The following is a 16,416-nucleotide window of genomic DNA, read 5'->3' on the forward strand; positions in this document are numbered from 1 at the left end:
TAATCATGCTCACTTACTTGAATAAGCAATCTCTAAAATGCAGCTTATTGATTTCACAAAGTATCCCAGAAACAGATTTATGAAACTGAAGCCAATGTTCTGTATAGTCAAAATGATTAATAAAATTAAAAGAGCTGCATAGTATTTTTAATGTACCAAAGACAACTGCAAATTCTTAACCAAGTGCTCCAATAATGCTTGGAAATTAATTCTAAGAGATTTCTGTCCAGTTATTCTCAGCCAGGAGGTCAGCAAGCTATAACCCATGGGTTTGCTCCAGCTGGCAGTCTGCTTTTGTAAACCCAAATGTGTTGGAAGAGAGCCAGGTTAATCACGTGTTGTCTACAAATGTTCTTGCACTGCCTCTGTACAAGTGAGAAGCAGTGTCAGGAATCCCAGGGCCTAGGAAGCTAAGAATAAGCTATACAGATATATAAACATATGTGTATGTGTGTAGCTACATATGTATATGTGTATCTAGACACATGTGTGGACATGGATACACATATGTGCGCACACCCATGTGTGACACATATGCCTGTGTGCATGCACATGTGTATATATATACATATGTTTGTCTGCATATATATTATCCACATGCATGTCTACATATACATTATATATAAAGGTATGCTTTAGACTATGTGTCAACTAAAGCAAGGATTTTAAGTAACTGACTAGTTATCTTTACCATTTGTCAGAATGGAACATGTTTTGCCTCAAAAGTAAATACTGGATAAAAATGAAACTATTATTTTTCTGTTAGATAACCTGCAGTTATATAATAAATGAGAATTATCATAGTTTATATGTGAGTGTGTATTTTCCAGAGGGAAAAAAAAACTTGTAGAAACAATAGAATGGGCTGTTATATTTTAGTGTGTGGTGTCACATACCCGAACTAATCAAAATTGGCAGTACCAAAAAATGCTAATATGCTTATAAACAATAGCCTATTATCTATAAATCTATTCTATTATTCTTAAGTTGTAGAAAATGCCAAATATAATTACAAAATACATATTCAAAACATGTAAACCACTAATTTTCCACTTGTAAAAGCCTGATTCAGAAAGCAATTTACTTTATGGTTTACTTAAGCTTTGCAACTACATTAAAATATGATAGTATATACACAACAGCTTGTTAACAAGATTATCATAACATTAAAATCATCATGTGGCACTTCAATTATGGATACTTAAAATTAAAGCTAATCCTCACAGTACCAACTTTTATCTCCTAAATAATTTTAGCTATTAATTGCTCATTCAAAGTCTGTATCTAAATTGATAAGCATGCTAGAGTAACAATTTAGCCTATACTTTTCTTTGTAGCAAAACAAAAGCTGCATCCTGTCTTTTCCTTTCGGGTCCTTTCCCTACTGACACTAAGGGAAGATGTGATTTAAAAAAAAAAAAATCCCCTGATCTCTGCTTGGTGCTTCTTACCCAAGTTGTTGTTGCACAACACAAAGCACCCTACGTGTAAATGACACACAGACTCTCTTCTGGTTTTATCCATGCAATGTATCAAATTGTCATGCCAGAGCTTTTATATTACTGATTTTGAAGATTTTGTTGCTGTTGTTTTTCCCTATAAATATTGCTCTTAACTAAACACTGCTTAGTACCTAGCAGGCACCATGTTAAATGTACAAATTCTCAGAGGAGGGAGCATTGAGTTAGAAATCAAGTCGAGTTTATTTGTGCTGCTCTTTTGCAAAATTTAAGATGGGAAATTATGCTATAGATATTTCTGATAATTGAATCCTAGTAAGTTTAAAGTAGTAAAAATATATTAAATTAATATCATTTGAAATTTATATTTGCCAATTACTACCAAATTGGTCTTAAAAATCCAGAAATATTATTGCTGAACATATACTGAATTTTAATAGACATTCATAGCGATTAATTTGGGACTTTCTTCTCTTCTGGCTTCTTCCATTACGGATCTCATGAATGGTAGTACATTAAATTGGCCATCTGAAATTGAGGGTCAAATCATCCATGCAGTGAGTGAAGGAAAGCACACTAATGTATGCAGCAGATGAGATCAAATGTGTGTGTGTACATACATGTGTGTGTTCCCCAATGTGTATAAAATTAAGGATGCAGATTGCATAACTGCATACAACTGCAGATATTGATGAGCTGTATTTCAGTGGCTGCATACTCGCCATTTACAAAACTGATAGCATGCCTTCTATGTACTCAGATTCCAAGAATTTTCATGGGAGTCACTTAGACTACTTCACTCACATGTTAGGTGATACAAATCAAATTGAAAACAAAAACAAAAAATACCCAGAAGATAAAGAAAGACAGTATCCTCTGCACAGAGGAGAGTCTGTCCTTAGTTCATTGGGGGAGAATGACTTCAGGAGATTCCGGCTCATACATTTAGTGAAAGAAAATTTGAAGAAGTAGTGCTGTGGCTCAAGTGGTAGAGCCCTAGTCTTGAGCAGAAAACTTCCTGGACAGTACCCAGGCCCTGAGGTCAAGCCCCAGGACTGGTACCAAGGAAAAAAAAAGAAAACTCTGAGAAAAATGTAACCAAGACAGTTTGAGAAATTTCATTAAAAGGGAAAAGAATTAACACATGGTTTCTGAAAATAACTTTTGGTATGGCTAAAATGCACACGTATAAATGGCCATTTCTGATTTATGTTGACTGTGGAATATCTTTAAAACAAATACACTGGAGGTGGGAGGGAAGGGATAGTAGGTGAAAACAAAGGAGGAGGCAACAATGCTTGATAAGAAATGTACTCATTACTTTGCTCATGTAACAGTAACCCCTCTGTACAGAATTTTCACAATAAGAAACTTATCAAAAATAAAAAAAAATACACTAGAAATGTTACACCTTCTATAAACACTGATCATGTTATATAGTCAGGATTTTTAAAAGAGTTCTTTTCACGCTATTAAACAGTGTACTGATTTTACTAGATATATTTTGTGCAATCTTTCCCTTTATATTGTAGTTTTCAGTTCCACTTCAATTTTTCTTACAGCCTTGTATTTATTTTCTGAACTGCTTAATCAACTCTCAAATACTTAAGATGTCTTTTCAATCCCTTATGACCTCTTTAAATTATTATGCAATAGTTACACAGATCCTTTTCATATCTTTGCAACCCAAGTGATGTAACTCATTCATATACACACATAGGCACATTGCAAGGATTTCTTGAATGAGAGTAGAAAACTATATGAAGCAAGTTACAAAACAAAAAATACAATCAACTTCAAATTATATTAAATTGTACATTTTTAAGTAACATATAAATTTAACTAGAATTATAGGTGCTGTGTATATAGGTGCATGCACTTATATGTATACAATCATCCATTTATTTCTAAGAAAAATGATTAAGTAGGATAATGAAAATACTCTTGGGTTTTAAATCTTGTACTCAGATGAACAAAACTCCTCAGAGAGATAATGCTTTGCTCCAACTTTTGAAGTAATTTTTTTTTTACGTACCAATACTAAGTTTGGAGTCGGCAGCTCATACCTGTAATCCTACCCTACTTACTAAAGAGGCTGAGATCTGAGGATTGTGGTTCAAAGCCAGCCTGACCAAGAAAGTCTGTGAGACTCTTATCTCCAATTAACCATCAAAAAAGGTAGTAGAGCACCAGCCTTGAGCAGCACCCAGGCCCCAGGTTCAAGCCCCATGACTAATAATAACAACAATAGTTATGCTTAGCAAGGAATACAAAAAATGCAAACAACAAACAACTAAAACAATTCTTATTGCCTTAGTTAGCAAAATAACACTTAGATCAAATGATAATCATGTCCTGTCCTACCAGTTGCTGGCCCAGGAGGGAAAAGTCAATTTAAGTGGATATATCTATATGGGATAGCTTTAAAATGCTGAAAAATACCTGTGTTAAGTGTCTTGGAATCTATCTCCTTAGACTTCAATCTTTCTAAAAGACATTTAGATGCAAATTTATACTCCTACACTAAAAGTAGCAAGCACATTACAGCTCTTATAACCTTTGGACTCAAGTAACAGTAAAAATAATATCTCTCAAAAACTAGTTTCCACGTCAACATGGATATACTTTAAGGTTTAACTGTGTATATGGTTGACTTTATGACACACCTATAAATATGGGTACATAAACCACCGGAGAAAAAGCCAGCAAATGCAAACAATGAAACTCAATATCACCATCTAGTGACAAAACTTTGAACACGTGATGCAGCCCAGGGAAAAGGGGAGGGGCAGAAGGAGGGGGAGATAAAATTACTAAGGAGGGACTGGGAAGGTGGCTCAGTGGTAAAGTGCTTGCCTAGCATGCATGAGGCCTTGGGTTCGATTCCTCAGTACTACATACACAGAAAAAGCTGTAAATGATGCTGTGGCTCAAGCGGCAGAGCGTTAGCCTTGAGTAAAAGAAGCTCAGGGACAGTGCCCAGGCCCTGAGTTCAAGCCCCAGGGCTGGCAAAAAAAAAAAAAAACACCCTACTGAGATTTCCGAATCATTAAGTCCTACTAGTTAACCAATAATATCACTTTAAATGTAACAATTCTTTTCTACAAACCATCCGACTATCCCCTAACTAGTACAGTTGGTGCTCCAAAAGTACAACTTCTGGATATACACAGTCATATCCATCAATCTCATCAATTCGTACTTCTATATATTAATTGAATCTCCAGAAGCATTTCTTTAACTTACATTCAATATATACTTCTTGCCAGGCACTGGTGGCTGATATCTATAATCTTAACTGTTAAGAAGGCTGAAATCTGACGATCTCAATTGCAAGCCAACTCAGACAAGAAAAGTCCATGAAACCACTTGTCTTCAATTAATATCAAAAGGCCCAAAGTAGAACTGTGCTGCAAGTAGTAGAGCACCAGCCTTATACAAACAAAGCTCAGGGAAAAAGCTCAAGCCCTGAGTTCAAGCCCCAATGCGGGCACAAAATAAAAGTATTTTAATTAAGTACTATAATACATCATAAACAGAAAATGATGTATGCAGATTGGAATGCTATGTCTTAATGATAAGTTATAATATACTATTGTAATAAATTCATAATTATACATCATAATCACATAAAGTATAAAATCATAATCCCTGTATCAATTTGTTAATGTTTTAATCATACTTTATATCAAAGTATAGTTAAAAAACAATAATTTACCTAAAATTTCCGTTGCATCCCAAATTTCATTCACATTGATTAATCTAGTACTCATTTCATGGTTTGTTCACTTACATTGTTCACTTACATTGTTCTTATTACTCTATGCGTGTGACAGAATGTTTGGAAAGACAGAAAAGCATGGCTGATTCCTGGTACAATTCTTTGTCATCTCACCCAGTCTCTCTTCCTGGCTGGTCCTGATTCATTCTTAGCTACCTCTTTATGTCTCCTTTGATCTCAGATGTGAATCCCTGAGCCCAAATCCCTCCTACAGGAGAAGTTCAGGGCATCACATCCTTCTCTGGAATTTGTTTCTTTGTGGAATGAGTACATTAATTGAGGTAGAGAGAAAAAAGAAGAGTAGTATTCAAGATTTTGGATTTTCTGTTGAATTTGACATAGCTAAGGCCAATCAGTGTGGGAAATGATCAGTGGGGAAAATAGAATTCTACAATTCAAAAAAAAAAAAAGGGGGTGAAGATTAATTTGTATATTTGGGACTTGCTATTTTTTTTTAATTTTTAGCCCTGGGAAGACATGTGACTTCCAAGAATAGTTCCTCCATCAGAATAAAGAAAGGCTAATCAGATGCAGAAGTAAACACAGCTTAGGAGAATGGGTGGCAGAAAATAGCATGTTTGGGGATTTTAATTTTCTTTTTTTTTCTTTTTTTTTGGGGGGGGTCGGGTCCTGGGGCCTGAACTCTGGGACTGGGCGCTGTCCCTCAGCTCTTCAGCTCAAGATTAGTGCTCTACCACTTGAGCCACAGCGCCACTTCCGGCTTTTTTCTTTTTGCTTATGTGGTACTGAGGAATCGAACCCAGGGCCTCATGCATGCAAGGCAAGCACTACCACTAAGCCACCTTCCCAGCCATGGGGATTTTAATTTTCTATAACCTTATCCAACAAAGTAAGACTGGACTGTAATACAGTACATCTGAAAATCAAAGGACTTAGGGAGAGAAGAGCTCCATCCCACATGGCTGGTGAAGACTATCAGAGGACTGAGCAGACCTTTCAGTATGATAGCAGTATTGTCCAGTTCCTGCCACTCAGTAGGACAGCCCCCAGCAACAGTGAATACTAAACCCCCAAAACACAGTTGTTGGTTAAAATACTTAAAATGTATGTGCTATTAATGGCTACGGTTCAGTTGGTTTTCTCAGCAAAGAATGCACAGGAGAGAGTGGGTATGGTGTTGATGAAGAAGTGAAAAAAAATCCTCTGTTATCTGTCTAGGCTCATAGATAGACTCTCAGTGATCTAATGGGAGAAAGGCCCCCACACCAAAGCCACAGCATATTCACTGTCACAGGTGCACTAGTTCTGCTCCATGTCTTTCGGTCTTCCCACTAATGAAGAAATCAAGCCCAAAAGAGAAGATGTTCAAACTGATGCTCTATACCCTCCAGCAGGTCAGGACATCAGATACCAGGATGTGATAAAGACCAGAGAAAAGACTCAAGATTGACCCCTGGCTCTTTACATGGAGAAATTGATTTTCCTATTTCCTTCACCAGATTATTTTGATTTTCCTGTCCCCTCCACTAGATTACTTGCTCCCTGAGGACAGGGGCAATATAATTCATATCTATAATCTCACCATCTGAGATATTACAGAAACACAATAAATATTCATTAAATGAAAAAAATAGCCTGGGTCCCTACATTGTATTTTCTCTCCTACTCCAAATCTAGAGAGCTATAAAATTACTTTCCTAGTTTTATACTTAAGGCTGTCATGCTTATCCTTGAAAACCAGGACTCCTTGAAATAAAATGTTTGCCTTACACTTGTATTAGCCTACGAAAGTTGTACAAAGGGTATTCATTGTGATTTTTTTCACCCATGCAAACCATATACCCAGTTCAAATTCAAGCCCCTCTCTCATTCCCCCTCATCTATTTCCTCTCCTCTGAAAACAATGTCAATAGGTGTCATTGGTCTGTTTTCATGGAAGTATATAAAGTACTTTGAAATAAATACTCTCTCACCGAAAGGTAGACTCTCTATGCAACTGGCCTCTAGAATATGTTGACTGTTATTTTTTCAACCATCCTTCTGAAGACAGCCCTTGACCTGAAACTTTGGCAAATTACTCAGACACCTCCTTTGGCCCATTCCTCAGCTCTGAGATCCTAATTCTCCCCCATTAGTCCCTGGAAGCTTCTCCAGTTCCACTCAACAGAAGCAGCACAGAAGGCAGGTCCTTATTCTACCTGTTCTGAGATCAAATATGCTGTCAAGCAATCTTGAAAAAACATGCTATCACTGAGTAGTGATGCTCACATCTATAGTCCTAACTACTCAGGAGACTGAGATTTGAGGATCACAGTTCAAGGCCAGCCCAGTCAGGAAGGTCCATGAGACTCATCTCCAATTAACCATCAATCAGAAGACTGGAAGTGCAGTTCTGGCTCAAATGGTAGAGAACTAGCTTTGAGCTAAAAAGCTCAGGGGCAGTGCCCAGGGCACTTAAATTCAAGCCCCAAGCCTGGCACAAAATACATTTGCTGTCCATCTCAGCAGACCACTTGGAGTCTCTGAGGGCATCTGGCATGTGTTGACTTCCTCGACTCTAATCTATGCAAATCCTTCTACTTCCCGCAATACTGTCCATCCCCTATGTCAAAGTTTTTCACCAACCCCCCCCCCATGGATTTCATTTATGGCCTAGACATCGTTCATATAGGGAAAAATATTTCCCTTTGTGCAGTTCTTCTCACCGTAGTAACAAGAGTTGGTTTGTTTCCTTATTTACAGAATCTGACACATAACGAAAGGCCATGCTCTTACTGCCCACTCCCTGCTAAAGGAGCCCAATTTTAGTCTACTAAATTGTTGAATGTTATTAGTTGAGTGAACCCAGACATTTCTAATAAATTGTGTGCATGTATAAGTATGTGTGCATGAGTGCACAGGAAGCGAACCTATGTAATCAAGTGTATTTCACAGCCATGCAATTATACAGCCTTATCTCACAGCATGGGCAAGTGAAATGTTTACTCCACCTGGGTAATTAATACTTGTTTTTCTCATCAGTTTATTTTTGATTTTTCGGTGAAATCGTGAGTTCCCAGAATACTCTAAAATGGCATGTGGTACAGAACTCGGTAGTTTAATCATCTCTTCACATACAGTTCTGTAATTCAGTTCATTGTTTCTTGATGATAAATTTCCTGCCCTGACTCTATGTCCTTCCCTTCATTCCGTTTCTCTCACCCAAGGCCACCTGCATTCCCATTGTCCCCTGTCCCTTCTCGCTGTACACTTTTGGCCTTTAGTTCTTTCACTCTAAACATGAGCGCTGACAGCCGCTTTGTCTTCCTGCTTGTGTATGCATTTATTTCAAAATGAATACATACAGAAGATAATTGTGATTTTCTAAACACATTTTGGTAGTTACATTTAATGTACTCAAAATTATCATTATGAGCATTACAAAACAGTGATGCGTTCAATTTGTAACTGCACTGTAGTTTTAGAGAATAAAGGCTATAGAGGATAACAGAACGATTCATAATTTCTGCATTAGGCTTTTCCCACAATATATTGTACACCTTATTTTTTAAATTTATGACTATTTTCAATAACGTACACTTCCTGAAAATGACATTTTACATAGATATAAATTCTGTATTGTGTACTCAGCTTTGTTTGTCCCTCTTTATGTTTTGTTAGTAAAGACATTAACAATAAAATAGGCTTCCTCGCTCCAGCTGGTAATTTCTCAGTGCTAGTAATATATTATTCCTCTTTTTGTGACATCATAATCATCTATACAGAAGTACCATGTATCTTTGTGTAGAAGCTACTGTTTCCATTAAATTTAATTACCTCCCCCTGCGGTTTTAAATAGAAGTGGCTTCAAAATGAGGGCAGCTTCTATTAAATTTAATTACTTTCTCCTGCTGCTTGCATGGTAAAAGGGAGGTTACTAAATGAAAGCAGCTTCTAAACTAAAGTATATGGTAACTGTGCAAGCAATAACAAAATAGCGTCTACGCCAGGAAGGAGTCTCTTAGTTTGTCCTTTCTCTTATTTTAAATTTTCTAAGCCTAAAACCATTAGAAAAAAATGAGCATCAGGGTCTGAAAGATATAATTGCTGAATCAATTTTAGTTTCATAAGTGAAATAAAGATAAATCTACTCCTTCCTTACATGATTCTTATAAATTATCCCACCCAATAGATTTTAAGTGTAAAACTTTTAAGACTAGTATTACTTGTTATTTCTTAATCAAAGGATGCTGGGGTTTATTATCCATATTTTTAATCTCTAGTTAAAAAAGGTGCTTCTTATTTGTGATTAAATGGAATTCAAAAATGCTTCACTAAAAGTTTTTTAAAAGGTGTCCTGTCTGGAGAGACTTCAGAAATATATTTAAAAGTAGCAATATCAAATGAAAAAAGGCAAAAAGAAATACCAGGCTCATTATAGACCACTGTATGTGAAAAGAAGTTAATTATATGCTTTGTGATATTGTTAAAAATGTGAATCATTTAAGATATATTCTAATATTAATCCTATAAAATCTAATAGAAGATGACATTTAAGTACTTCTTTTTTAATTAAATATTAATTAGGAGAAAATACTACTCAGGAAGGCCACCAGCATACATTGTTTTTATTGTGTGTATCGGCAGAATTTAGATGAATAATATTTTCATTCAATCAAACAGTTTTTAGTATAAATATAAAACAAGACACCCCTTAAGCATTTTAAGTAACAAATTAAACATTTACATTTTTTTACGGTGCACTGAGGCTTAACATTTATGCAGCTTCAAAACCAAAGTACAGCCTCCAGGGAAGTCTCTCCACTGACAAATTAATACCTTAGAGAACAGCGCTGAATGGTGGCAATGAACTCATTTGTTCCCCCAATAATGAAGAATGACTTTTTCTTTACCACATCTGTGACTGTTGCTATGGTGACCCAGACTTACCTCATTGCTTCGCGGAGAGCTCCTCGCTCACCAAGAGTTGTGTGCTTGATGTCATCAAAATTATTCTCTAGCTTCTCGCAATTCTGCAACACATTAAATAACTGCATTAATCCTCCGACATCCTCAAAAAAAATTTACATCTATGCCATTATGTAAAACTATAATTGATTATATTGATCATGCACTCATGAAAAATATGCAAACTACATTAATTGGCTAGGATTCATTAAAATTGACAATTGAATTCAGCAGCATCAAACTCAGAATGATCAGCTGTCATGTCAGTATTTTTACCAATTTTTCAAAATAGGTGAAAAAATGAGTATTACACAAATATAAAATTTCTATGACTTTGCTGTAAAAAAGTAGCTCTTTAAATGATCTTAAGTATCTCAAAGCCAATTTAAATTCAAAGGAGGAAATTAAAATTTGAAATGACAATGAGTGATATGTATTAATTATCTTGTTCTAAGTAAGTTAGGATTTACTAAGATTGTAAGACAGAACTCAGGTATAATACAAAAACAAAACTTTTTAAAAAAACAGTCAAATTTTATAATTACTACTTTAACATATATATGCTTATATGAACATATATAAATATATTTATCGGGAAAAACAAATCATTTAAATAGGGATACATGTGGACCCAATGCAACAATGAGTTGTACAAGTCATTATGTCGAAAACCAACTTTACAACTTTGGTGCTGGGGGAGGGGGGGAGCAGAGAGGATTGGGGGGGGAAGGGGGAGGATGGGAAGGGATGGGAAGGTGAATCAAAGGAGGAGGCTACAATGCTTGATAAGAAATGTACTCATTATCTTGCCCATGTAATTGTAACCCCTCTTTACAGTATTTTCACAATAATAATTTTTAAGATGTCTGAAAAAAAACATATTTATCTAAAGATTAAAAAGGTCAATAAAGTATGTCACCCATAAACTATTAAAATGATTAAATATATCTTAAGCCACCTAAGTTTATAAATGTTTCCAGTTTAGAAAATATAATAGTAGTTGTTGCTGAGTGGTTAAGGCAATGGGACTAGAAAATATAATAGCATCACTTATATTAAATTTCTTTGTTGGAACCGGTTTAAACGAATTTGGTTTAAAAAAGATCCAGTCCAGTTTCAGTCAGCTCAAACAGGTTTCAACCACCAGACTGAAACTGTTTCATCTGTTTTCAACCAATTAAGTTTGGTTTTGAGCCAGTTCAATCTGGTTAGGGTCACTTAAATCTATTTTTGATCAATTCAAACCAGCTTCTGCTAGTCCATCCAGTTTTAACCCTTAGATCAGTTGCATCCTGGATTAATTGAGTTCAAATCAGTTACAACTTGAGCTAATTTAGGTGTTTTCAGTATGTCTTCATCCACTTTTCTCTGGTTTTTCTGACTGGTTCGATTTGACTGTTTGAGTCACCAGAAACTAGCTTGAATAGCTTGAAACCAATTTGAACTACATTTAATCAGTCTGAACTAGTTTGAACCTGTTTCAAACTAGTTTTAACTGTTTAATCCCATCAACAGGCTCAAACTAGTTCAACCTGACTAAATGTAGTTCAATCTGGTTTCAAGCTATTCAAGTTAGTTTCTCGTGATTCAAAGTTCATTCAGACATAAATTGGTTTCAGCCAGCTCAGACCAATGTGAATTGATTCCAGCAGGTTTAGAGTCAGTTCAATCTGCTTCCAACAAGTTTGATCCAGTTTGAGCTGGCTTCAAACTCACAGAGCTAGTTTTATCAAGGCCAAACTGTATAGTAGAACTGGTTCAATCTAGTTTCATCTGGTTCAAATCAGTTTTACTCAGTTTCATTTGGTTCAAGCATGTTTTGAAATAATGGCTTGAAATACACTGGTTTAAACTGGTGTGAATGGAAGGAAACCAGTTTCAACCAGTCTGGTTTGAGCCATGTAGAAACAGAAAAAGAAAACTAAAGCAGATCAGGTAATTTTGGCCAGAAAGAACAGACTGAAGTGCATGAAAACAGATGGAATCATTTCAATCCAATTTCAACTAGTAGAAATGGGTTTGAACCAAATGACCCAATTCAATCCTTTTCAAACTAAATGAAACCATATTTATCTGGTTAAACCCAGATTATATTGGACGAAATTGGCTCAAACTGGTTGAAACAAGTTTGTAAGGGATAAAGCAGATTTGAACCGGATGAAGCAAGAGTGTAAGGGAGAAGGCAAATTTGAACTGGATGAGACTGGATTGAACAAACTTGAATAAAAAATGGTCAGAACCAGATCAAATCCAATAGAACGAGTTTGAAGCTGGCTAGAGCTGGATCAGACTAGTTGGAATCACATCAAAATCAAGCAGGATGGAACCAGATGGAACCATGATAGATTTTTATAGTGTTATATTTCATCATGTTAAGGAATGCATAAAAGCATAATGAAACCAATGAGTACATTGTCAATGACAATATGACAGAAAAATAGCACGCAACCATTTCTGAATGATGGAAAAATTTAAATATGATTTCTGAGTTTTCCTTGGTAAACCATAACAAAATTCAAACAGATATCTTACTTCTTCCTCTGGTCAAATGAGCTAGAAAGAAGTTTAAAAGAACAAAAGCTACATTAAATTATTAAATAATAAACCACTGATATTTGCATACAACTTAATTTCCATGGGACTGCATTTCTCTTGGAAAACAATTACATCTAAAACTAAATAAATTGAATCAAAATTGATAAATTATCTAAATTTAATAAATTAGGAAACTAATTTTAATAAATGAAAGGTCACAGGGGGTTAATGGCATAGCTATAAGAACTTCAGTCTCAGAATTATTAAGTAACAAAAGTTCCAGTTAATTACATTTCAATTCAAAAAAAGAAAATACAAATCTTCAAAATTTACTATTCCAGGCAACAAACGTGGCACAGAAATATAAAGTAAACACCATGAGAACTTAAGTTGCTCACAATCTGGAGATAGCATAGAGAACAATCAATTCTGCTTTAGGGAAAAGTTTGGGTTTCTAAATTGGTCTTCGAAGTGATTGTTTTTGTTTAGATTAAGTACAAAGAAATGGAGCTACTGGGACTTTATCATTTCAATGTCTAGTCCCATACTCTGTTGCTACATATTTAGGCAAGATATTTAACTCAGTTTCCAAGCTTTTGTGTGTATGTGTGTTCCTGTAATTCCTGGGACTTGAACTTAGGGCCTGGGTGCTGTCCATTAGCTTTTTTGGCCCAAGGCTAATGCTCTACCACTTGAGCCATAGCTCCATTTCTGGTTCTTTGGTTAACTGGAGTTAAGAGTCTCATGGACTTTCCTGCCCAGGCTGGCTTTGAATTTCAATCATCAGATCTCATCTTCCTGAGAAGCTAGGATTACAGGCATGAGCCACTGTCACTTAGCCAAGTCATTATTTTAAACTAATAAAAACTATGATAGTTAACTAATTCCAATCTGTCCTTCACTCATACAATGTTTTCAGGACCTAATAAATATCAAATACTATACTTCTCACTGGATACCAAAATAATGACAAAAGAATGATTTCACAACTATTTCAATCCAAGAAAATAATTGGGTCAAGGTGAGAGTATACCCCACTGGAGAGTAACTGCCATATGTTAGTGACATTGAGTGACAATTGTAAATCCCAGGCAGGCAGAAGCCTATAGCATATTAACTTTTGGAGGATATTCAGGGAGATATCATGGAAGGGTAACCAGTCACAGAGAAGCCACCAGTAATCTCATAATTTAAAATCTGAAGATAATTTAAATCACACACTTTCATAGCATTTTTATGTGGATTAATAGAATGGGTTTTGTTATTCTGTAAGGAAAATGGGGAAAAATAATACACACATTTTTTGTGTAGGTTTGGGGTACTTAAAAGAATGGGTCAATTAGGCAAACAACTTCTGCAGGAAAAGATTTCTTAACTTTGGCACTCAACACATCACACACACATACACACACACACACACACACCTTAAAACTATCACATTCAAACAAATAATTACCATATTCAGATATTTTTATGCCAGATGAATATTTCAGTATCAAGATATGATTTCCAGTTCTAATCAAGAGATTCATATTTCAATAGATAATTGCTTTTCCCTTTTGTATGTCTTAACTAGTTTAATCCTTTCAGGGAACATTAAGAAGTAATCATATTTAGATAATATCATTCCAGTAACGGTGGCCAGCTTACAATCAGTCTGTGTTTGAGAATCTATGTGAGTCAGAGTGAAAGGAAATACAATGTAGTAGAAGAGGTTGAAGCTGTAGAGACAGAAAATTTTTTTGAGTTTCAGCTTTTTGATAAACTGCTTATGCATTTGCAGGAAAATTCTGAACATCTCAATCTGCAAATAAAATGAGAGTACAATAAAGGAAATAAAAGCAAAAAACTAATATCTGCTCTTCCAACTTTTAATTAAAAAATTAAATGAGACCAAATGTATTATAAATTTTATTCTAAATAAGTTTACATATTATGTATCTTTAAAAGGATAGAATAAATTTGTACTTCCATAGTCTAAGTCAAAGTATCATACTATAGCCCTATTTGAAATATTTAAGATTTCAGCCCTTATATATTGCAGGAGTAGAGTAATAGTTTGGTAATTAATATGAAACCAATCCAGATGTCTTTCAGCAGATGAATGGATCAAGAAAAAATATATACCATATATACACCATATACCATATTCTATGCTTCCATCAGAAAGAATGACATCGCCCTTTTGTAAGGAAATGGAAAGACTTGGAAAAAAATTATATTAAGTGAAGTAAGCCAGCCCCAAAGAAACAGATCCATAGTATCACTCATTTGTAATAATGAGTATATGTCTAGGTTAATGCTAACAGAGAATCACAATAGCTCAATAGCTATGTACATGAGACCATATAAGTTGATACTAATCAAAACCAACTTCAGATAGAGAACCAAGAGGGTTTTCTTTGTTGTTGTTGTTAGGTTTTTTTTTTTAATGTACTGTGTGAAATTATTTGTTCTTTTGTTTTATTTTCCCCCTTTGGTATATCACCTGTTGTTGCTGTTTTTGATTTTGGTACACTGTGTCTTGTATATACATTTATCTGATTTGGGGAAGGGAAGGAGAATAACAAAATGGTGAGATAAAGGACAGATAAAGGACAAAGGGTGAATACATGTAGCAGCAATACTCAGAAGACACTAAGTTGGAAAAGAACTTTACAACTTGGGAGGGGAGGGGAGGGGAAGGAAAGTGGGAGAAAATGTGGGAGGGGATAACACTGTTTGACAAGAAATGTACTCATTACCTTACTTATGTAACTAACCCCTCTGTACATCATCTTTAAAATAAAATAAAAATTTGAAAAATAAAACAGGTCTGGTATAGACTCCTATCTGTTGATCATTCATTCTTGCATCAATAGAAGGTCAATAAATATCAACAGCAGCTGTTTTTTTAATCTACTAGCTTGAAATACACACGCTTTTATGCATAATATATAGCTTTGCTTTGACTGAGACTCATGTGGTTCATACAATAATCAAATTGTGTAACACAGTGGCATCATTTGAACACATATTGTAGAACCAGGCATCAGTGGCTTATGCCTGTAATCCTAGCTACTCAGGAGACTGTGATCCAGTTCTTAGCTAACCCAGGCAGAAAATTCCTGGAGACTCCTTCTCCAAAATAACCAACAAAAAGCTTAGAGAGGCATGGTAGTGTTCCAGCCAAGCAAGTAAGCTAAGTATGAGTCTATGACTTCAAGACTTGCTGTTAAAGCAAACATATATTGTACCACTTTTATGTGTCAGATATGGCCAACTACAAATCACTATAAATGCTAATCTTTATAACCTTGACAATTGCATTTTTTCAAATAATCTAAATCATGAAAATAGACTAAGTTAACCAGGGACAAGCACTTGCTCTCCTTTTCAAGATCTGTAAAATTTATGAACCATATTTCCTATCAGCTTTCTTATTCTCAGCTTACCCCAGCTAGTGAGATGTTCTTTGGAACAAAGGTCCAAAGCTCTCTTCTTCTCTTCAGTTCCTTTGCATGTGCCAATCTCTCTGTGTGAAATATTCTTCCCTTAAATATTCAAGTCTCTGTGCAAATAGTACTTTGGGAACATATTAATTAACCCAACCAACATCAGCCTACCCTCTTAACCTGCTTTACTATTCCTATAAAATTTAAATATACTCAACATTTTGTTATGTTAAAAAGTTTTATTTTTAAGCTTTGACTCTAATTTCTGTAAAAGCAAGGCACTGTTTTCCTTTTTTAC

The 16,416-nt window shown here is 35.2% G+C and overlaps 1 protein-coding gene across 2 annotated transcripts in view; it reads right to left on the reverse strand.

The window, feature by feature from the left end:
- Dpyd (dihydropyrimidine dehydrogenase) overlaps positions 1 to 16,416 on the reverse strand; it is a 693,666-nt gene that overhangs the window by 595,654 nt on the left and 81,596 nt on the right. For both annotated transcript variants that reach the window (XM_013036036.1, XM_013036037.1), the window contains exon 3: positions 10,132 to 10,214. In XM_013036036.1, the coding sequence (XP_012891490.1) occupies positions 10,132 to 10,214 (83 nt within the window). The remainder of the gene's footprint in view (positions 1 to 10,131; positions 10,215 to 16,416) is intronic.

This window comes from Dipodomys ordii, unplaced genomic scaffold (assembly GCF_000151885.1).
Source record: "Dipodomys ordii isolate 6190 unplaced genomic scaffold, Dord_2.0 Scaffold242, whole genome shotgun sequence".
NCBI lineage: Eukaryota > Metazoa > Chordata > Mammalia > Rodentia > Heteromyidae > Dipodomys > Dipodomys ordii.